General features: G+C 36.1%; 4 protein-coding genes across 7 annotated transcripts; 1 reads left to right on the forward strand and 3 right to left on the reverse strand.

Annotated features, from left to right (window-relative positions):
* Positions 1 to 2634: 2634 nt before the first annotated feature.
* On the reverse strand, positions 2635 to 5460 carry LOC110779337 (tetraketide alpha-pyrone reductase 1). 2 transcript variants are annotated; one of them, XM_056843316.1, is made up of 7 exons: positions 5390 to 5429; positions 4941 to 5024; positions 4635 to 4804; positions 4334 to 4522; positions 3881 to 4043; positions 3504 to 3696; positions 2635 to 2884 (listed from the first exon to the last, which is right to left on the reverse strand). In XM_056843316.1, the coding sequence occupies exons 1-7, from the start codon at positions 5412 to 5414 to the stop codon at positions 2749 to 2751; spliced, it is 960 nt and encodes a 319-aa protein (XP_056699294.1). In that variant the 5' UTR covers positions 5415 to 5429; the 3' UTR covers positions 2635 to 2748. The 2 variants fall into 2 exon arrangements, with proteins under 2 accessions (XP_056699294.1, XP_021839549.1); XM_021983857.2 differs by having other exon boundaries at positions 4941 to 5460.
* A 4571-nt stretch (positions 5461 to 10031) lies between these two features.
* Positions 10032 to 13316, forward strand: LOC110779335 (inosine-5'-monophosphate dehydrogenase 2). Its single transcript, XM_021986808.2, has 5 exons — positions 10032 to 10213; positions 10748 to 11796; positions 12419 to 12598; positions 12722 to 12979; positions 13070 to 13316. The coding sequence occupies exons 2-5, from the start codon at positions 10792 to 10794 to the stop codon at positions 13139 to 13141; spliced, it is 1515 nt and encodes a 504-aa protein (XP_021842500.1). The 5' UTR covers positions 10032 to 10213; positions 10748 to 10791; the 3' UTR covers positions 13142 to 13316.
* Positions 13219 to 17682, reverse strand: LOC110779336 (ent-kaurene synthase, chloroplastic). Its single transcript, XM_056843317.1, has 14 exons — positions 17374 to 17682; positions 17129 to 17181; positions 16758 to 17037; positions 16154 to 16334; positions 15850 to 16067; positions 15635 to 15755; positions 15459 to 15556; positions 15150 to 15379; positions 14952 to 15064; positions 14738 to 14836; positions 14422 to 14637; positions 14206 to 14347; positions 13818 to 14063; positions 13219 to 13700 (listed from the first exon to the last, which is right to left on the reverse strand). Exons 1-14 carry the CDS (start codon positions 17429 to 17431, stop codon positions 13371 to 13373), a joined length of 2385 nt encoding a protein of 794 aa, XP_056699295.1. The 5' UTR covers positions 17432 to 17682; the 3' UTR covers positions 13219 to 13370.
* A 719-nt stretch (positions 17683 to 18401) lies between these two features.
* LOC110782636 (protein TRIGALACTOSYLDIACYLGLYCEROL 1, chloroplastic) lies at positions 18402 to 22076 on the reverse strand. 3 transcript variants are annotated; one of them, XM_021986810.2, is made up of 3 exons: positions 21823 to 21961; positions 19834 to 20033; positions 18402 to 19668 (listed from the first exon to the last, which is right to left on the reverse strand). In XM_021986810.2, the coding sequence occupies exons 2-3, from the start codon at positions 19878 to 19880 to the stop codon at positions 18627 to 18629; spliced, it is 1089 nt and encodes a 362-aa protein (XP_021842502.2). In that variant the 5' UTR covers positions 19881 to 20033; positions 21823 to 21961; the 3' UTR covers positions 18402 to 18626. The 3 variants fall into 3 exon arrangements, with proteins under 3 accessions (XP_021842502.2, XP_056699296.1, XP_021842503.2); XM_056843318.1 differs by lacking the exon at positions 19834 to 20033 and having other exon boundaries at positions 21823 to 22076; XM_021986811.2 differs by lacking the exon at positions 21823 to 21961 and having other exon boundaries at positions 19834 to 21273.
* Positions 22077 to 22317: the final 241 nt, after the last annotated feature.

Genomic DNA, 22317 nt, shown 5'->3' on the forward strand with positions numbered 1-22317 from the left:
TGATTATTGAAAAAATAAAAAGTATTGATTGACTGATTGGATGTACTGCAAGAATAATTTGTGTCGCACAATCACATGCTTAAATGTAAATATGGGCCTTAGTATTTTTCTTTTGAGAAGCTACGACCACAAGAAATTTTGCAATCAATTAATGCATGCATCTTCCTATCTAAGATTTTGTTTTTGCAACTTCATTGTGTTACTTGTAGGGTATTTCTTATAGTTTTTGTATGGGAAATTCCGAAATTTATTATGAACCCAAGTTCACGATGTTTATTGTGCACCAAAGAATACAAGTGCATATACTTCGTGTTTATCATAATGTAGAAAAACACATTTTCATAAAACCTCCCTTGTTCAACATAAGTTTGTTTTCTTTTGGAGTACACACAAGTGCTCATGAGTCGTGATCCAATTTACGAGAAACTCCGTGTTTACGGAGTATCATTTAAGAATGAAATGTACTCTGCTTATGTAAGAGAAAAAACATTCGAAAAATAAAATAAATGAAGTATCTTACTATAAATAAGTTTTATATATTTTCAGGATGTGCTAGTTTTGCTAATAAAAACATATTGACTAAAATTTAATTTCAGGATCTGAACAGGCCAACCTAGCTTGGACTTGGCAGCAATAAAAAGTGCAAAATGGAAAAGATCAATTCGTTTCCACCCAAGTCTTTTTTTTTCTTTTTTTCTTTTTTTTTCTTTTTTTTTTTAAGATTAGTATGTGTGTTTAAATAAGGACAATCTGTCCCTTAAGACGTAGGGAGAAACCTTATCGGGGCAATAGTTTTCTGACTTTCTCATATTTGTTCAACATTAAAGGATATTAATCTAATAAGGTCATGACTCATGAGCAACGAAATTACCATCCCTTTTAACATGCAGGAAAGAAATTAAATAAATAAAAAACCAGTGAAATAAAACATCGTCAAGAACGGTTTCTAAGTCCGTGAAATACGTAGCACTCTTTGTGATACGAGAGCTGACTACTTACATAAAAGGGACACAAATTGTTGGATATTTCATCCGTTTCTAAATACTTACATCTTTTAGCCGTTTTTGTATACTTACAACACTTCCTCAATATATTGGCATTAGGGTGGACACGGACAGAACTGCTCGGAACAGTTCAGAATACGCTCCATTAAAGTTCGGTTCGAGTTCGGTTTATTTATAAACGAGTCGAGCTGGAGCTCGGAAATATAGTTCGATTAATTAACGAGCCGGACTCAAACTCTGCATATCGAGTTCGGCTCAGCTCGAAAGCTCGCAAACTTTATCAATTACTTTTTCCAAAAAAAATCTAATTTTAGAATCAATTGACTTTCGCATCATAGATAACAAAAATGAACTCCTAAATTATATCTTCCAATACCTACTCAACTATAGTTATAGCTCTTACCTTTTTAAACTTCGTTTCTTTACATTTTTACTCTTGAATCATTGAACCAAGATTACTAACTCCAATATATGGTATCAATTACATACATCCCTATTATAATTAGTTATAATTGATTGCATTTAATTATTTAACACTATATATTCTTTAGATTTTTTTACCAAAAAACTTGTTAAGGTAAATATAAAAGTAGAGCTAGAATAATAGTTCGGTTCGAATTGTTATCGAGTCAATTTTAGTCGACCTCGAACCCTAACCGGAATTGTGAATTCATCAAACGAGCCGAACACAAGCTCAAAATTGAAGTACGAACCGAGCTTGAAGTCGAACTTGAGCCAGATATACAAATAGTTAAACGAGCTGAGCTTTGTTAATGTTCAGCTTGGATCGGCTCGTGGCCACCCCTATTTGGCATGGTGCCACTAACTATTAATTATTTAGTAAGTAAAGTCTCGAGGGGTGGTAGTGGTACCAGGTCCTGATATCAAGTCCCGTCTACATCATTTGTCGTCTCGCCCTTTGCCTATTGTGACTCTCTTTACACACACAAAATTAATTAATTATTGTTTCCAACTCTTTTTACCTTAATGCACCCATTCTTTATTATTTATCTCTCACACAAATAATTAAAATATTAGCATTAACCCGTTACACATTAATTTATTCATTTCCATACTAAGGCTTTGTTATGTTCAACTTATTTTGACTTATTTCAGACAAAATAAGTTCAGATAATATAAAAATAAGTTTTTTTTTCCAGACATTTTCACACACAAATAAGTTTATTTCAGACAAAATAATTCTTTTTCAGATAAAATAAGTTCAGTTTAGTTGAGATAAATTCAGATAATATAAGTTCAGCCAAAATAAGTCAAATAGAATGAAGCCTAACATTCCTAGAATTACAGGCAAAAACAAGTAATGCGTGTATTTTGAAACAGAAGAAGTAACAAATTGGGGCCGTTTCGGTATGATCGGGACGCAGCAGCTTGGTCACTTACAGCCTTACAGGTAAAGGAAATGCTTTAATAATGGTGAAGGCAATTAAATACAAAGGTGCATGAAGGGCTCCATTAGGATTAGGATGAACTAGTCTTATATGCACACGATGCGTGAGGATATTTGTCATGTTAGTACTAATAACTTTGTGTATTTTTCTGGTTATCATGTCAACAGAGTTTGGATTGCCGTAGCTTATTTCGCGGGAGATTGCCTCCCTCTTGCAAGAGGTTTTGTTGTATACTTGTATTTAATTTGATAACAAGTTAATAACAATTCTTAAAAGTATATGATCAAGTGCATTAAGCAATTTTGTCTAAAAGACTCAAAAGTAGATATTTTAGGTTACTGGAGATGGCCCTGAGTTACAAGTGAGTTTACACAATCATCAAACATCTCTTCTAGTGGCCTGAACTTGAACCCCAAACTCTCAATCTTGGAAGTGTTGTAGGTGTAGTATGGTCTTTCCAGCTTCGTAAACCTGAAAATTTACACAAAACACATGTCTGACATGAGAAGAAACCGGGTTTGGACCCAAGAGTACCATTCACCGATGCTGATACTCTTGTGTGCATGCCATAGTTTATGATTGCGGCGTGCCCCATATCAGATATGTTTTCACAAAAACATATCACCCCATTAAACGACAAAATAGGGATAAGACAAGCATTAAAACAAGTGTCATTTTTCAAAGAACCGATGTCATTTTACAAAAACAAATGCCATTTTGGAAAAAAGAATGCCATTTTTCAAAAACTGATGCCATTTTTCAAAAACCGATGCCATTTTCCAAAAAAATTGATTTTGTCCTTTAGCGTTTGTCTTTAGCCTATTTTGTCGTTTAGTAGGGTGATATATTTTTGTAAAAACATACTATCTGATATTGATTTATACTTCCTCATAGTTTATGGGACTTGGTGTAGTGCTGTTATACTGATGCACATTTCATGTACTTCGTAAGGAGTACTACACAAGATTTTAGGAAATCAGACATCAACATTATACCGTATGGAAAATACTACAGGATTTTTTTTTATACTAGCCTTCAAACAGTTAAAGATGAACCTATTAAATAAACAGTAAAAGATGGAGTAATTTACCCTTTCGGAATAGGATAAGATGGATATCGGGATGCTAGAAAAGATGCTAACTCATAATGCTCCATTACAGTGGAGCTACAAATGTATCGGCCATGCGCTTCTTCACGTTCATAAACCAAGATGTGGCACAGAGCTATGTCATCAATGTGAATATATCCCATCCTTCCATGAAACACAAATTTGCTAGTATCTCCTGTAATTTGAATATTTAGGTGTCAATAATATGATAAATTTACAAACAAATAGAGTTCATGGGTCTATCGTTTTTCTTCCATACTATGCGAGTAAAATTATACTGTCGTATACTCCATTAACTAGAGTTTGAACAAATATATGATAGCTAAATCACAAATAATTCAAAAAGTTTAACTAGATACCTTGAAACAAGCCAAGAACATCAGAGGCAGTTGAGCAAAGATTAGGAGGAAGACTAGGTCCAATTATAAAAGCAGGAAGGATAGTCACTAAATCGATGTTGTTCTCCTTGCAGAAGTCCCATGCTGCTTTCTCTGCCTGGATTTTGGATAGCGCATACCATACCTATACTTATGCAACCAATGCATGATTATATATCCCTTCATTATTTCCAAACTAAACATATAGGAGTATCAAATTAACTCCTAACCTTGCAAAATTGTCATTTCTCATCGAATAATACTTTCTCAAAATATATTAAGTATTTTAGAACGGATGATATTATAGAAAAAAATTCAACAAATAACTTCGGGTGGACGTGTTGTTAACCACTTCCATAAACAACAGTTTCAAATTTCATGATAAGAAAATAAGAAAGTTTAATGCATTTGATACATTTAGGAGACTGTGAGCACCTGGAATCTTTCACAAACTTCAGTGGAGCTCCAAACTGATTCATCAAGTGGAACATCAGGGTCAATATCCAATCTTATTCTAACAGTTGATGAAGACGAGGTAAGAACCACGCGTCTCAGTGATGGGTTCTTCTTGCATGAAGACAGCACATTCAGTGTTCCGTTTACTGCAGGTTCCAGAATTTCTGTCTGAAAATATACAAGATTTTATTTCCAGTAAATAACTAGTCGGAAAATTGAATGTTTTAGAAACAAGTATGAAATTATATTGTTACTTTGGTACAGAGGAGTGCTCGCTCACCTTTGGATCTTGCTTGACTCCAACAACAGGGGAAGCAGTGTGAAAAACACCCTCACAACCCATAACTGCTTCATCAAAGCTTCCTTCTTCCATTAAATCAGCCTTTACTAACTTCAGCCTCTCTTTTGCCCCTTCAAGCCTCCACAAATGCTCCAATTTTTTGTCATCTCCTATTTATTCGCATTACAATAAATGTAACTTGTAAGAATACATTAACACTTTTTGTTATTATTTACCGCTGTTATTTAAAACTAATAACAGCGGTAAATAATAACAAAAAGATCGAATATAGGATAATGGATGTACCTGGATCTCTGACTGTTCCAACGACCAAATAGCCAGATAAAAGGAGACGCTTGACCAGCCAAGACGCTATATACCCCGAGGCCCCTGTTACACAAACCTTGCCTTTGATCATCTTTTGTGCCGAATATACTCTGGAAGCATCTATGATTGTCATATTGACTTGTGTTTATATTCTGTGGGATCTATGACTGTCATCCACATATCACACTTAGGTACGGGGGTGGATTAAAAGATGGTGAAACATGATATTTTTGTGAAGTTGTGAGTCCAATATAAAAATATAAGCAGGAAATTTACCAAACTCCTGTGTAAATGATATGTTTGTGACCCTTGTTTCTTAATGATCTTATATGAATGCAGCCTTTGCATGAGTAACAAAACTCCTATCATGCAAGAGTTTGGTTACTCATGCAAAGGCTGCAATTCATCTTGTATGAATAAACATTTACCCTGGTATTCAGTTCGAAACTGCATTCATTTGACATCGCTACTTTCAAAAGTAAGAACCTTAAAAAACATCCTGTAGAAGTTGCATTTGTTTCAGAACAACATAGTTTTTCATAGTTTTGCAAAAAAAAAAATCGATGAACACATGTGCTCAAAACTAAACAAGCCATAATAGAGCATCGTCTCAAATGAAACACATCAGAAAAATCAAGATATATCTCATGTGCTTCATCATATTACATGGTAGTAATGACTTAAGTCACAGAATAGCCAATTACATCAACTAATCATGAACATGCAATGTTTGAGGGGTCGATGAATTGGCTACTAGTCTACTACTCCATATAAGCAAACTTGTACACAACTTCAACCATGCAATGAAGAAAATGCCTATACATTTTTTGCTACCATACAAGTTCAACAGATCAGTAACATGTCATAAAGGCCAGATTATAACATATTCACATTCAAATTCTGCTTTAATCTTCAATTAAAATACACCTATGCCGGAGAGCTGAATTTACCCTAATAACGAGTAGAAAACACAAGGTGAAAATAGTAAACGAATCGACCTTTAACTCCAATCTCCGTCCAATGTTCAAAATTATCCATAGACAGTACACAGATTTTAGCATGAACAATAAGCAATTGTCCCCAAATCACAATTATAGATTTCACATTTGCAAGTTTGGAACAATTTCACTTCAGTGCTAATACATGTGCAAACTTCAACACATCCACAATATAGATTTACTTAGATTAAGTACAATTTGTAGCCTTCCTCTGGCTTATAATCAAAGATTCAAAGATATAGCAGATGCGAATTCACTATAAATCATCAATGAAGTTTATTAAAAGTATTTCAAACTTCAATAATCAGACTACAATAACTGATCAAGGATAGAACAATGAAATTGTAAAACCTAATTAACAATTTTGAACCAAGTTGCAAATTGAAATTCAATTTCACAAATACAGTATAATTTTACAGAAAATGAACCGAAGTTTATAGACTTGAAGAGAACCTAACCTTAATTTAGCAAGACAGATTCAAAGCAAAGCATGAATTTACTACTATCGAATGTATGTATGAATGCCAATGAGAATGAGGCGCTGGTGGTGCTAGTGATACTCTCGGCAGCGGTGGTCTGATGTTGCGTCAAGGCGGTTGGTCGAGGGCGGTGGCATCGCTGACTCGTTGGTGCGGGTGGCAGGAGAGATAAGACATTAACGACCTGACGGGAAATCGGAAATGGAGGGCCGGATGGGTCATTCCACTCAAAGTCCTATGGTGAACCGAAGAAAGGGTGCTAATGAAACGAGTTGAGCTACTTGGGGACAACTTATTCGCTAGGTTGCACCAAAACGGACACGATACGGGTACGAAAATACGGACACGTGGATATGAGAAATAAAAAAAAAATATATAAGTATCAAAAAAAATCACAATCATTAATTAAAAAAAATTTATTATATTGTCATTAATACACGATTACTATCACAAAACATAAAGATTCACAATTGATTAAAACATACGAATCTGCATATATCATACATCGACCTTGTATATTTAAAATACAAATGTATGCTTACCAATTAAGACAACAGAAGCAACAAGAAGAAGTGTTATAGATATGAAGAGTGAAGTACTAACAGATGCACCACAATAACAAAGAGTATGAGGGTTTGAGTCTTTGATAATGAGTTTGTGGGCTTACAAAAACGCGCTGGACCTTTGAAAGAATTGAGAAAGAAAGTAAAAATTTAAAAATTTAACTAATATTGAAATATGTGTTCAATATGTGTCCAACAGGTGTGTCCACCGCGTATTCGGTCCGTGTCCCACGTACAAATATTTCAAAAGAAAGCCGACTACTTGATTTCACGTGTAGGACACATATTTTCACGTGTCTATAAAGTATCCATGTCCAATATGTCTCCGACACATGACACGCAGGTCAGACGGTGTTTTCGTGCTTCCTAGCTTATTCGAACATGAATTGAGTAAACTCGATTTGAAATGTTAATGAGTCAAACGATATTGGTGAACCGAGCTAGCTTATGCATAAGAAACTTGGCTCCGTCAAACTCCACGTGAGATGACAATGAATTATACTAGTAAAGAACCTGTAACTTGACTTGAAAACTACCAAAGTAAACTCTCAACAATTGACGCCGCGGAAAACTGATAGTTAAAATAGAGAAAAGGTTCAGGGTTATTTTAATAACATAACTAGTGTGTGGTCCGGACGATGCACCGGTTGCTCATCATTATTATCATCATTATCATTACCCCATTGTCTCAAAGAGGCTCCCGTAAAAAGCGGGGTAATGGGGGTCGGGTGTACGCAACCTTACCCCTGCAATTGCAGATAGGTTGTTTTCAATTGACTCAAAAACGTTAACAGGACGATAACAGGAAGACCATCTTCTACTTCATGGAAAGGAAGCGAAGAGGTTTTAAGAGCCATTTTGATTTAGTCCATTACATCCAACATCCAAAAGAACAAATGAATCTTTGTCTCCATCGGAAATGGACATGCACTGGTTGCTACTTTAAATAATTAAAAGTTGATATTCTTCTTTAGCTCAATATTCAACCTAAGTACATGTAGTCCATAAAAGTGAAGAGATTCATTAAGTTTGTCAATTATACAGGCACACTACATTTATCATTGCAAGTAATTTTTCAATTAGATCATCTTACAATTCATTTACTTTATTTTCTAATGAACTAAGTTAATTAGATATATGCAGGACATATATATAGTTGATGCTTTTATGAGACTTATGTTATCATGTTTAATTCATGGTTTTCCTAATGCTTTAATCATTATTTTTATTCCAATATAATCCACATGAAATAAAAGGTAACATAAAGATTTAGTTTTTTTTAGACTTCAGGTTAACATTTATAAATTAATGTGCATAGATAAACAATAATTAGTGGTTGGTTAAGATGACAATGAAAATTATTTTTCAAACTTGAGGTCTTGTACTCATTAGTGGTTGGTATAAAATGGTAATGAGAAGTCTTGTATTCGAACCTTATTATATTAATTTTTTGTTGTCAATAACATCACTAACCTTTAAAATCATTATTTATCTTAACTTTTATACTCCAATGCAAATGTAGGAAGAAAAAAAACATGCATTATCTAAAAACTTTTAAATTTCCAAGGCAAATTTAAAATTGAACAAGATAGATTTAAACTTCGGTCGAGTTAGCTACCATTAACTTGACATGCATTATCAACACCTTTATTTTTTTAGCAAGCTTTTAAATTGAAAATTTGTTCACTTTTTAGGGAGTATTGTTTTGTTGGGCATCATACACATATTTTTCCCACATAGTTACTCATTTCGAAAATGATAAAGGTCGCAACATGCGACCTTTAAGCCGTGTCACAATGATGACATGACATGCTTATGTGTCATGATTTTAAATTGGAAACTAAAATATTTTACTTATATAACCTATTATATATGTTAATAAAAAGGTAGTAAAATCTTAATATTCTAATTTGTTTCCTTCTTTATATCGATTACCTTATTTACAAATTTTTATAGTAAAAATATTGCATTGATAGTAAAAATATTCCGCTGACGCATGTCCTACGTGGCGCCTATATGTACCAATTAAATTATGACACGTAAGATTGCGACAACTAAATATTGTCGCAACTTGCGACCTTTATCATCACCCTACTCATTTTGTTGTTGATGAAGGTGTATACACAATTAATACACATGAGCTTACAACTTACTAAGCTAAAAAATTAAAAAATTGTAACCCCTTCAAACTACAAAATACATGTTGGACTCTTAAAAAAATTATTTCGCACCGCGTCTAATAGGTAGACGATTGACCATATATTTTTTTTGTTACGTAATCCCAAAATTACCAAAATTTTAGAAAATACTCATTCAAATAATTATTACAAAATTTCATTTATACTAATTTTCCTACCTAATGGACAAACATCCGGTTGATATTGAAAAGTTTAATGAAGCACACAGAGTAATTTGAGACGTAAAGCTAGGAGTTTGTTTTTTTTTTTTCTTTTGAAATAAAGTAGTCTAAACCTAAGTTAAAATGATTTGCTTCAAACGTAATTGGACAAAAACTGAAGTAACTCCAGAAACAAAAATATATACTCCGTATTCAATATGTATATGAGCACAACAACTCCGCATAAAACAATACTCCCTCTGTCCTGGAATATTCGCAACAGTTTGACCGGACACGCTTGCCAATGCACAACTTTGACCATCAATATCTTCAACTATATATTATAAAAACTTATAAAATATTAATATTATGAAAATATATATTAAGATGAAGCCAACAATATATTATATGCTAACACTTATTTTCATATACTATTAATAAAATAGGGTCAAAGTGAATTATGTGAATAGTGCAAATAGTCAAACCGTTGCGAGTATTCCGGGACGGAGGGAGTATCCAAAATGAGCCGAACCCATTAAACCCGATTCATAAGTAATGATAGACCCGGTTGATAGCTCTAGTCAAAGCCCAATAAACTCTTTGCACTGGGCTTGATCTGTTTATGGCCCACGTGGATAAATGAACTGGAGCGTTTCTTGTTTCACTTTTTCCCTCTTGATTCTATCCAAGCCCTTACCTGAATACTGACAATTGACAATTTGACATACACCAACTACAACTCTACAAGGCGCCTTCCCTAATCCCCTTCGCTACCGTAACAAGGCTACCGGCGGTCCAAAGTTCACGGCGGCTCATCTCTATATTCCACCGCCTCCGGCCCCACACCTCCTACAGTTCTCTTCAGTTTTCTAAGGTAAATTCTTTTTGCGATTGCAAATTTTGTTACATTGGAAGTGCCTTCATATTGTACTAAAAAAATTTGTTGTAAATTGCATATTTGCATGTTAGTTATGAGATTAATTTGTGGTTTTGCTTCATTTTAGGGTTTGTAGAGGAATACAAATACAATGAAAATCGAAAATCAAATATTTTTTCTGCTACAAAAAAAACTGATTAAACTACACTCAAAAATAAAATTGTTAATATTTTGTCAAACCACTGTGAATCATGCCATCTTTTTGTTCTTGATACCAACTGCTAAGTGGGTGATTAATTTTCCATTTATTATCAGATTATGCTATCGTTAATTTGTTTTTTCATAACTGGGTGATGAATTGAAAAGGTACTCCTTTTGATTGAAAGGAATATTCAATATTCAGCTGTTCTGTTTTTGTTGCAACACTCGTAAATTTCACAGTCTCCAATGCACGTCTTTGACCATTTGCCGTATATCCGTAGTTGCTGCTAAGTGGGTGTTTAACTTTTCGTTTGGGTTGTGCTGATTTAGGTTTTAAAGGCCAAATTGAACAAGTAATACAGAATTTTGAAGCCATGGCAGGAGCACCCCAAAATCTGTTTGAGGATGGTTTCGCAGCAGAGAAGCTTTTCAATCAGGGCTATTCATATACCTATGATGATGTTATCTTTCTCCCTCATTACATTGATTTCCCTACTGATGCAGTTGAGCTTCATACCAAGCTTACAAAAAACATTTCTCTATCTATCCCTTGTGTCTCCTCCCCTATGGACACCGTCACTGAGTCTTACATGGCGGTAGCCATGGCCGCCCTTGGTGGGATTGGTATATTGCACTCCAACAACACCCCCTCTGAGCAATTCTCTCTCCTCCAATCTGCCAAGTCCCGCCGCATCCCTTTTGTTTCAGACTTTGAGATCAAATCCCCGTCAGATGTGATTGAATCAGAGAGTGATTTTGGTTCGTCGAGTGTGATTTTGGTTACCGAGACAGGGAACAGGAAGTCAAGGGTTATGGGTTATGTGTTAAAATCTGATTGGGTGAGCTTGAAGAATAAGGATGGCAGAGTTTGTGATTACATGTTAAAATTGGATTTTTCAGTGCCAAATAGCTATGATTTGGACCAAATTGCTGGGTTTTTGGGCGAGAAAGGGGTTAAATTGGTGCCAACTGTGAGAGAGACTGATGGTGAAGTTGTCGATTTGATGACATTGGAGGATATAGAGAGGTTTCAAGAACTACCAAAGAGAGGTTTGCCTTCTTTAGCATCAAATGGGGAGTTCTTGGTGGGGGCTGCAATAGGGACCAGAGAATCAGATAAGGAGAGGTTGGAATATTTGGTCAAGGGTGGGGTTAATGCTGTCGTGTTGGATAGCTCTCAAGGGAATTCTATTTATCAGCTGGATATGATAAAGTATATAAAGAAGACTTACCCAGAATTGGATGTCATTGGAGGGAATGTGGTGACTAAATATCAAGCTCAAAACTTGATTCAAGCAGGAGTTGATGGACTAAGAGTTGGCATGGGATCTGGGTCAATTTGTACCACTCAGGAAGTCTGTGCAGTGGGAAGAGGACAGGTAATTTCAGTACTTTGTGTGCTTTATCTTTGTTAAGGTGAAGACCAAGTTGACTATTTTTCTAGTGATTTCGGATTTATACAAAATGTGAAATGTTGTCATATGGAATGATGTAGCTGCTTCTGATTGTTGTGTACTGTGAATTTTCTTTATTTTCGTGATGGGACTGCATCCGTTTTCTTTCTCCTTATTGACTGGGGAGGGATAGGCATAGGCTTGATATCCGCCAGTTTCTATCAAAATAATCAGATTTGTCTGGTGTAAAGGTATTTATAATGGAAGCATTACTGGTAGTTTATCGTCAGATGTAGTACATTTTATGTGAGAGAAGACCACTCACGAGACTATGCAGCTGTTATTTGCTTCAGATTGGTTTTAGGTAGAAACAATCAAACAAATATTAAAACCTTGGGAGGCAGTCATCATTTTACACTCTGTTTTCAAATAAACAAAGCTAAATGGATTTCCTTCTGTCTAAAGTTACCTTTTATCTGAGCTCAAAATGCTTGCATGACTTGAGTCCTGAGGTTCTGAAGGTTGCTTCACTTGTTTTTTTTTTCTTTATTTTATACTTTTGATTTTTAGCAAACTATATCACTGAAAATCTTTCTTGGATGCTTAGGCTACTGCTGTGTACAAAGTTTCATCTGTTGCCGCACAATGTGGTGTCCCTGTCATAGCTGATGGGGGCATATCAAACTCCGGTCACATTGTTAAGGCCCTGGTTCTTGGGGCATCTACTGTGATGATGGGAAGCTATCTGGCTGGTAGCACTGAGGCTCCTGGTGCTTATGTGGTTCAGGTACATCTTGCTGCATGTTTGTTTTTCTCTCCTAGTCTGTTAGCTCAAAAGTGTCCTAAAATTTGACGTTTATACCCTAAAGAATCTATTATTTGATGTATTTGAGATAATATTCTTGTTTAGGATGGTCGCCGTCTTAAGAAATATCGAGGCATGGGTTCTCTGGAAGCAATGACAAAAGGAAGTGATCAACGTTATCTCGGGGACAAGTCTAAGCTTAAAATTGCACAAGGTGTTGTTGGAGCTGTTGCAGATAAGGGTTCAGTTCTAAAGTTTGTGCCTTACGCGATGCATGCAGTTAAACAAGGGTTCCAGGATCTTGGTGCCTCATCGCTTCAGTCGGCCCATGATCTTTTGAGATCAGAAGTATTAAGACTTGAGGTATGGTATGCTTTTATTATTTGTTGTTGTATTCAGTAGAGCTTCTGTTTGCTCATGAGATCTGAAGTGTTTGAATGGTCTTGTTTATAGGCTCGAACTGGTGCAGCACAAGTTGAAGGCGGAGTGCATGGCTTGGTATCGTATGAGAAGAAATCATTTTAGCAACAGTTGAGCTTTTGGCATATTGATCAAAGAGTTGTCTGAATGCTGTTAGGTTTATGTTAATTTGATGGCTTAAATTTAATAATAATAGACAAAAATGGTTCCATATCTTGAATAATGTAGGAACTGAAAGTTGAATTTAATCAAATCAGCATTCAAGTTGTTTAACCCTGTAGCTAATTGTGCCATTTATTTTTCTTTCTCAAATGCGAATTTACGCAATATTCAATTACATTCTATCAATGGGGTCATGGAGAACTGCCTTTACAGCACCTGCCATCTCATCTGAAGTAAACCCGTCTTCCTTCATGTAGAAAAAGTGCAGCACCTTACTCATCTTCCAAAACACCTCCCTGCAATCTTTTGGAACTACACCACCACCACCACCACCACCACCACCACCACCACCATCGCCTCGCAATACCATTCTCAGCAGCTCTCTTCTTTTGTCTTCAATTCTTTGTTTTATTTCTCCAATGGCGTCTTCTTTGCTGATAGTTCCATTTTCGTGATGGATGCGCAAAGACACTGCATTCAGCTTCCCTTCCTCTGCTTCCCTCTGATGTCAAATATAAAACAATGTATCTTCTTTCATAATATAATAATGAGCAAACCATTTCTAATGATAAATTTATTTCAGATAAGTTTATACCGGGACAAATTTAAAGTGACTTACCTGACAGCCCTGGTAATCGTTGAGGAGGCGGCCACAAGTGCTCATCAGCTTGAATAGATTATGGTACTCATCACTTTTAATAACCTCCTCGGATAGCTTGGGACCAATGAAATACAGAACTGGAAGAACTATTGGTCCTAAGGCAAAAGATATGTAGCCATTTTCCATGTATTCTTCCTCTGTTGGTATTGATCTGTTCCTTACCATCTCTGCTTCTTTCCACATTGACTTTATAAGACTCAGCCACTGTCACAGAATTAGTCCCAAGAAACAGGTTAAATAACACTATCTTGTTATGTAAAGAGAAAAAAAAGAAGAAAATTAAACATTGAGCAACTAAAGATCACCCTAGTGGCCTAAAACCAATGTTCTGAACTTTAAATCTTACAATCTCAACCAAGTGCTTTGTGATGCTATGATCTTGCCATCTGTATGCTTTATCTCCGATATCAGAAATCGTGTCTTTGAGAGCTGAGAATATGATGTGAACGTTCTCTGAACAAGTTTGAATACTCTTATTTGCATTCCACCTGACAATTTCAGCCAATTTTCAATGACAGCACGCAATTTCTTTGGGTAAAGAGTGTGGGGAAGGAACACATACTCAGTAACCAACTGAATAAGATTTAGCTGCTCCTCTTTGGAGCTGCCAACATCAAAGAAATCATCAACCACAGTGGTCAGCACACTGTTCTTTGCCCATGAAATGCGTGCATCAGTTAGTTCTGGAGAGGAAAAGCTTGCTGCAGCAGAGAAGTAACAGTAGCTAAGCTTCTTCCTAGAAAAGGTTAGCTGATCCAATTTACTCTCTGCAACCCATCTGCTTTCGTATGGAGCATACTTTCAGTGAATTTGATTAGGTAATTAATATGAGTAACAAACTCCAACTACATTTGAAATTATCATCAGTTTATTTATACCTCTTAAGTTGTTTGAATTCTTGGAGATGTATGGATTGACAATAACTGAAATCATCCTTGGCTAGTTGTAGGATAACTTCATTGCAAAAGTTAATGCAGCTGAGATAAGAAGTGTGTTATATTGTTATATCATGGACACTTGAAAATTAATAGTCAACTTACCAAAATAACACCAAACAAAATTGAAAAATTTATCAGGAATTCAGGATGGTACCGTAAAGCAGATTTAAAAACCCTTATTTCATCCAAGTTATCATGCTCGATGTATTTTCTGCTTTCCAAGCGCTCTAAATTCGCATGGTAAGGACTCTTCAGGCTGTCAGATACCTGAATCAGAAAGGTGTAAGCCTGACAATGCCGCCCAGTATTTTAAGGAAAAAAGCATGTGTTTATTTATGAACCTATATAGTACCCTTTGGATTAGGTTTTTGCTGAATCTGTCTACTTGGGTTGAATGTTCAGAGATTTTCCTTTCAAGAAAGTTCCTTGAATTTGATATTTGCTTCTCTAGGTATGATTCATGGGAATATATTCTAAGTTGTGATGCCCTAAAAAGTTCCAAAGCAGATCTAATGTCCTCCTCTGAGTGCCCTCCAAATTGGTGCAGACAGCAGTCTTCATCATGTTTTTCAGCCAACATTTCTATACAAACAATATGTAAAATTTATTTTACGGTCAAATTTAAACACCAAAACAGATGATGAAAAGTATTAAAACATACCTGAAGATACACAATATCCATGATCACGCAACAGCCGAAATGCCATCATATTGGTAACAACATCAGAAAATATCTCTTCATCGCCTTGCTCCCACTGTCTGCTCATTAACATCAAGTTCACAGAAAATTCCAATGATAATACTTTCATATTGACTCAAGTTAAATATAGAACTTACTTGGAAGTTTCATATAATGCAGAAGCAATCTCTTCCTTAAAATGTCCACCGATTCCCAGCTTTTGAAGGGTGTCAACCATATAAAGCCGGAAATATGTATCAAGTGGATACATAGTCGGTACTGAAAGGACCCAAATAAAGCGTAAAATACAAATTCAAAGTCTAATAATACGTAAGTGTTGATAGAATGGACATAGCAGAAACAAACAGGTAACCTGCATTTGCAAATTTCTGCAAGACTGAAGACAGATAGCTGTAACAGTTTGAATCTTGGAGCTCAGAAAGAGCAGCTGCTGTTGTAGAAGGTGAATTAAACAGGGAACCGTTCTTCCTTTGATATTTCATTACCATTCTCCAGTCTTGTGATCCTCCCATCACTTCGGCAATATATGCTAAATATAAACTCCTTGTCTTCGAGTTCTTTCCACGAATTCTAAAAAGAGAAAACAGAAAAATCTTGATTGAAGTTGTAAACAACACAGCAGTGGAAAAGAGAACTGAAATGAACAACTGTTATACCTCTTGAGTTCTGAATCCTTCTTTTGAAGCATAGCATCAATATCAGTGGGTACCAAATGAAGATTCACTTCCATTGTGAGAGCTTTTTCAACCATACTAGGAAAGATGACATCAAAACCAATCGGAGAATGCTGCTCCTCATCCATTGCTGAAGCAAAATTTGACACAACAAAGTCGAGACCTGCCAAAGGAGAAAATCCATCAGTTTCTAAAGTCTAAAGAACTCAAGCGGTATCCTGTAAGGATCTGTTTGGTAGGGTGTAAAACGTTTTCATGGAAAATGATTTACCCCTTTTCAATCATTTTGCGTTGTTTGGTTTAACAAGGGATGAAAAACAATTTTCCATAACTCCCTCAAAGGTGGAAAAACCTTTTACATTTGGAAGGGAGGGAAACCACTTTTCCACCTTTCCTCCTTACCTCCCTCTCCCTTCATCCCCCCTTCATCCCCCCATTCTTCACCACCTTCTCCAATTTTCTTTTAAGGAACCAAACAAAGGAAAACTAGTTTGGAATTGTGTTTTTCCATGGTAAATCATTTTGCACTGAAAACGTTTAACACCAAACCAAACGGAGTCTAAGTCCCTTAGAGTTATATATATACCATGTGACATCTGTTGTTCGCCAACAGACCATCTTTTGAGGGCTAGGACACAAGCTAATGTGGAGGAAAGCGAGTCTTTGACTAAGGATACATCAAGAAGACCCCAAGAGCCATCACACAGCTGGTTTTCTAATATCCAATCTACACTCCCTGGAAAACAAGGGGTATTTGGAGTAGCAGGAGAAGGAACCATTGCTACCCACGCAGTATCGTAAGCTGATACTGAAAGTTCAACTTTTTGAAACATCTTTCGAATTTTCTCCTTGGCATCCTCGAACTTCTGCTTATCAAGTTTTGACATAACTTGTTTGTTAAATATAGAAATATTTTACTGTTAGAATGTAGGAGAGTGAATAACAGAATTACACTACCTGTATATCATCATTTGATGTTCTGTTAAAAGAACAGGAAGCTCTAATAAAAGCTGCCCAATAAGTATCATTAGAAAAGTCAGAGAAAGTGCCTAGAACTGGATACTTACAGTTGAAAATAAAAACCATTACACAGTAAATATACACACTGCATAAACTAGCAATGTCTGTTGCCTCACATGCACAAACAAACATAAGTGGAAACAAGAAGAAGGTAAAAATGGTAAAAGAGAGGGAAACCAAACCTGGTGTAGGACGGCAAGGAGAGCATCTGAGTTGTTGAAGGGAAAAAGAGAAAGACATGATGACAGTTGACAATCAAAAACCAAAAACTGAGTTTCAAAACAGAAAAACCCTGAAAACTCTGTAATTTCTTGGAATTTGAAGCTTGGAATGTTTGATTGCCACTTGAAAGACACAGATTTTCAAACCTTTTCTTTTTTTCTTTTTTTTTTTAAAAAAAAAACTTTCTCAACAATTGGTAAAGTTGTGTCACATTATTGACAATAGTTGCTCAAGAGTATGTTACAGACAGTGAAATGAAAGGGACAAAGCTCCTTCTTCTACTGTTTGCTTTCCCACCTTTTTTCCTCTATTTATGTGGTCTTATTATTATTATTATTATTTTTGTTATTACTATTTTTGTTATTATTATAATGATTTACTTCTGCATGTAAATGATTTACTTCAGATTCTGGAGAATTGTTCCCAAAAGAGGGAAATATTCCCTTGTATAGGTAAAGGTGAGATAAAAAAGAATTTCATATTCCCATAAGATGTTGCATGATATGGAATATGTATAATTGTATATCAATCAAAGTCTTAAAGCCCAAAAAAAGGTAATAACAACATAAATTCTAGGAAATGATCATAAGAAAATACAGGAGATTTCATGACCCTTATGGTTTCTATCCAAAACTTTTAATTTTAATATTACATTAGTTGAGCTGTCAAATGTGGATAATTGCAGGAAATCAACTCTTCAATATATGTATTTTTCCTCATGGAATGATATTGGGCATATATTCCCACTCGATTCGGTAAATAATTGAAGGGCTCTGATTAGACCTAAACCCTAACGATTTCTTGATAGAGTATCCACTTTGAAGTATGAGGGAAAGATAAAAGAATCTCCACTTTCAAGCTTGATATCAACATTTTGTTACTTGTTAGCCCAATTTAAGTAAGAACTAACTATGAAAAGGTTGGAACAAAAAATTTGATCGTTACAGGGAACAAGTGATATTTTAAGCAATATTTCTAAATTCAAGAATAAGAAGAAAAAAATTCAGCTTGTATTAACAATGAATTCCCTCTGCTTGGGGTGATCAAGTTTGACATTTCCAGAAAATCATACAAATTACAGATATATTAGTAAAAATGTACTGGAAAGAATGTTATAGAGTCGTCTTATAACTCTTTCTTTCCTAGTTCTGATCAACAAATGAAATTCGGCGAAAAATAGACATTGCAAGCTGAAAACTGAAAAGGAAAGAGTTCATACACAATTCCTAAGTGAATCCCCAGCCCCTTGGAAGAAAAAATAAGAAAGAACAAAATCTGCAATAAAGATACCAACCAGAGATAAAACAACAGCTGAAGTAGTAGACTCCCCAACACCCTTAGCACCACCAATAGTTGTTACACCCCAAGCACAGCTCACAATTGCAATTATTCCACCAAAAACCTGGGATTTTATCATCGCACTAATTAAATCCCATGGCCGAAGAGCTCTCCGAGCAGAGTCCAATATCATTATGTGGCTAACTCCGAATACACTATCGGCCAAATAGGCACTAGCTGCCATCCCAACTATGAAGCACATCAGGGTCAAAAAAGGCAAAGCAACACAAGAAGCAATTACCCTTGGTGTGACTAGGTAATCAACGGGATTTGCCCCGAGAACTCTCAGTGTGTCAGTCTGCTCAGACACCTGCATGGTTCCGAGCTCTGCAGCGAACGAACTTCCAATACGACCTGCCACCACAATTGATGTAACTACAGGGCTTAATTCCCGAGCAAAGGCAAGAGCTAAGACCCCACCAATGGACCGGTTCAACCCTAACCGCGTGAATTCCCGGACGAATTGGATGGTAAACGCCATGCCAACAAAAGCTGATGTTACAAGACAAACCGAAACCGAGTTTGGACCAACTCTTTCCAGCTGTTGGAGAGTGTTTTTCCAGTGGATTTTACCCTTGAGGGCCCGGTATATCACTTGCCCTGCCAAAATGAGAACTGATAACCCTCTCCATAAGTACCTGGGAGGTGACCAGTTGGCGAATAAAGTCTCCATTTCAAGAGTGGGAGAATGATTTATGCTTGAGCTTTCATCGGTTGGTACAGCTGCTAAACCGTCATTTGAATTAGGAATGGCTGACACTGCTGTAGATTGGATGGGTTTTGGTACATTAATAAATCTTCTAGCACCATGAGGTCTTTGAGCACATTGAGAGAAATTAAGGGTTCTGATATTCGTCCATTTATGATGTCCAGTTGTATCTCTCCAGCACTTGGTCCAGCAACTCTGGGACTTAAAGCTAACATTCACAATGGAAAGCAATTCAACATTCAGTGCAGGAAACAGAAGCATCAAGCTATGAATTACCTCAAAACAATAGCTAGAGAATGAAAAGATAAATTATTTTGGGGTGGGGAAATGTTTGGGACCTTGGAACAGATGCGATGGAACAAAGAGGATATACCTGCTAGAAATACAAGGCATCGACTGCAGTAACTGAACTGTATGCATGATCAGGTCCTCTGTTCAGCTCTAACACAGTACTTTTCGAGAGAGAAATATATTCAGGAACTAATTCCCTAAATCCCTTGTATGCCAAGTAGAAGTGGTGGAATGGCAGAACGCCATATGCCAGCACACGTCTTAAGCTAATGACGAGGCAACCTAAACTTGTTAAAAGAAACAAAAGTATAAAATAATATGAAATCGATGATACTCATGACAGTTTGCTATTTGGAAAGTCAAGAGAACACTGGCCTTTTCTAGCTAGCTAATGAGCTAGATAAAAATCATATAACAATGAAATAAAACAGTCTGAAGTGGCCTCAAAACATCATTCTAGACATGTTCAAAAGGGGGAAACTTTGAGTTTCTTGAAAGATGAAGAGCGAGTCAAATGAGATGTAAAAAGTTTGCAGAAAGAAGACTTTGATATACTATTTAGTAAGTTCTGCTCCAATAAACCTCTCTTCAACGTGCAACTACTTCGACATCAATAATATATATTGATTAGACCGCTTTTTAGTAAGATCTGTTCCAATAAATCTCTCTTCAACGTGCAACTACTTTGTATATCAATAATATAAATTGATTAGACCACAATATTATCACAACTATTTTTGTGCTTGTCTGGGAAAGCCCACAAATTGACAACAAAAAGATTCTCAGCAATGGAAGGAAACAAAGACCACTGTAAATTTGAAGGAGTTCAATGCTATAGAGCAAAAATCATGAATGACTAGCTAGATATTCCTTTTGCTAACAATCAGAAATGAATTACCATTACATTTGGATCCTTGGAGATAGCTTTCCAGTTGCACCTGCTCCTAATGACTCAAGTAATCTATGTATGTAACTAACTAACTATTTCCATGGTAGAAGGCTAGAAGCTAGCGAGCAGTGAATTTTCATGTTTCTATACAATGTGATGCCACTTCATTGAACCTATTGAAACCAGAACTTCACATCAATGAAAAGTATACCACATCAACTTCTCTAGTTGTGAAGCATCTAAATGAATATCAAATTCGTTGCTGCAGCCAAAATACCCCTACCTAAGCATCTAACTTGTAGGAAACTTTGCTTAAAACATCCCTACGTAGTGCACTTATTCTCATTCACCACCAAGTCAAAATAAATCTCAAAAGTTGTAGTTTACACCTCACCACCACTGTAGCAGCCATCCCCCACCCTCACTACCACTGCATCAACAATCCTCCATCCGAACCACTACTACAACAGCCATCCCGGGATCCCCCAACATGGCAACATCACCAATTCACCACCACATTTGTCACTTATCAGCCCCTATAGAAATACCCCCACCTTCTCCAGCAACTCTCCCTTTCACACGATCTCCAGCCATCTCTCCCCCTAGCCGCTTCCCATCCCTAGTCCCCACTCCGCCAACACCACCTTCTCTGGCCTAAGAGGGGCACTAGCTGCTAGGTGAAACAGATAGCAGTGAGGTTGTGGTTTCTTACCATTAAGAAAGATTAGAAGACAAGCATAACAACATCCGCCCGGGCTAATAATAGTCGAGGCTAATAAATAGCCTTTCGACTCCCCACCCTGGTGTCCAATTTCACAAGTTCCTCTTAATTTCCTGTGATTTCTCTTATAAAGCTTGAATTATCAATCAAATTGAACCCCTAAAAACAGAAATTGCTTCTAGTTCAAAAATAAATACTCAAAATATTGAATTGAAGTATGTCTGAAATTCCCCAGAAAAGAAACATCCTGTTCAATCTAAAACATTGGAATCTAATTCTGAACCAATGTTATTACATTATTGAACCAATGGCGCATTATTAAGGACCCGTAGCAATCTAAAGAACAAATTTGGCATTAATTAAGCGTCGAAAACATAAATTAAAATGAACAAACAATAGCAATTAGGGTTAAATATACGAACTAGTAAGGAAGATGAATAATAATGAGAAAATATACATACCTTTCAAATTTATTTGTTTGTACGCTGAATTGAAATTGATTCAAGGATTGAATTTCGATTTCACTGAAAAGTAGTTTCCAGATTTGAAGAGTGTAACTGTTTTGATCGGGAGATTGAATACTGAGAATGAGAAATGGAGGAAATAGCGAAATGAGAAGTGAAGAACTCGTAGTACAGTGATACGTCGTGGAGTGATAATTGGGAATTTGAGAGGATAGAGATTTGGGCTTCTTCGCCATTGCCAGAAGCCCAGAAATGTCAAAATTTGGCCCAACCCGAGATCAGTCAAACAAACATAGATAGACTTGAATCAGGCCCACATAACCGTTAGTCGATTTAACCCGACACAACCACACAAGTAGTTCTAATCTGAAGACCCGGTTTGACAGTTGTGACTTCTGACTATTGCTACCCAAAAGGTCTTGTGCGCACTAGGTGCACAATAAATTTATTGTATATCAAGATAACTTTTACCCATTTTTTTGTAACTTTAAC

Source organism: Spinacia oleracea, chromosome 4 (genome assembly GCF_020520425.1).
Source record: "Spinacia oleracea cultivar Varoflay chromosome 4, BTI_SOV_V1, whole genome shotgun sequence".
Classification (NCBI taxonomy): Eukaryota; Viridiplantae; Streptophyta; class Magnoliopsida; order Caryophyllales; family Amaranthaceae; genus Spinacia; species Spinacia oleracea.

Bases quoted from the DNA above. Each gene is read 5' to 3' on its own strand.
- LOC110779337 (XM_021983857.2), bottom strand. From the start codon at position 5,094: ATGACAATCATAGATGCTTCCAGAGTATATTCGGCACAAAAGATGATC. The intron at 4,805-4,940 runs GTACATCCATTA...GCGAATAAATAG, and splicing joins TGGAACAGTCAGAGATCCAG to GAGATGACAAAAAATTGGAG. The intron at 2,885-3,503 runs GTAAATTACTCC...GTAAATTTTCAG, and splicing joins TCTTATCCTATTCCGAAAGG to GTTTACGAAGCTGGAAAGAC.
- LOC110779335 (XM_021986808.2), top strand. From the start codon at position 10,792: ATGGCAGGAGCACCCCAAAATCTGTTTGAGGATGGTTTCGCAGCAGAG. The intron at 12,599-12,721 runs GTACATCTTGCT...ATTCTTGTTTAG, and splicing joins CTGGTGCTTATGTGGTTCAG to GATGGTCGCCGTCTTAAGAA. The intron at 12,980-13,069 runs GTATGGTATGCT...TCTTGTTTATAG, and splicing joins CAGAAGTATTAAGACTTGAG to GCTCGAACTGGTGCAGCACA.
- LOC110779336 (XM_056843317.1), bottom strand. From the start codon at position 17,431: ATGTCTTTCTCTTTTTCCCTTCAACAACTCAGATGCTCTCCTTGCCGT. The intron at 15,557-15,634 runs GTAAGTTCTATA...GTTAATGAGCAG, and splicing joins GCATTATATGAAACTTCCAA to ACAGTGGGAGCAAGGCGATG. The intron at 14,064-14,205 runs GTAAGATTTAAA...ATTCTGTGACAG, and splicing joins CAAAGCACTTGGTTGAGATT to TGGCTGAGTCTTATAAAGTC.
- LOC110782636 (XM_056843318.1), bottom strand. From the start codon at position 22,061: ATGGCGAAGAAGCCCAAATCTCTATCCTCTCAAATTCCCAATTATCAC. The intron at 19,669-21,822 runs GTATGTATATTT...TGTGAATGTTAG, and splicing joins CAAACAAATAAATTTGAAAG to CTTTAAGTCCCAGAGTTGCT.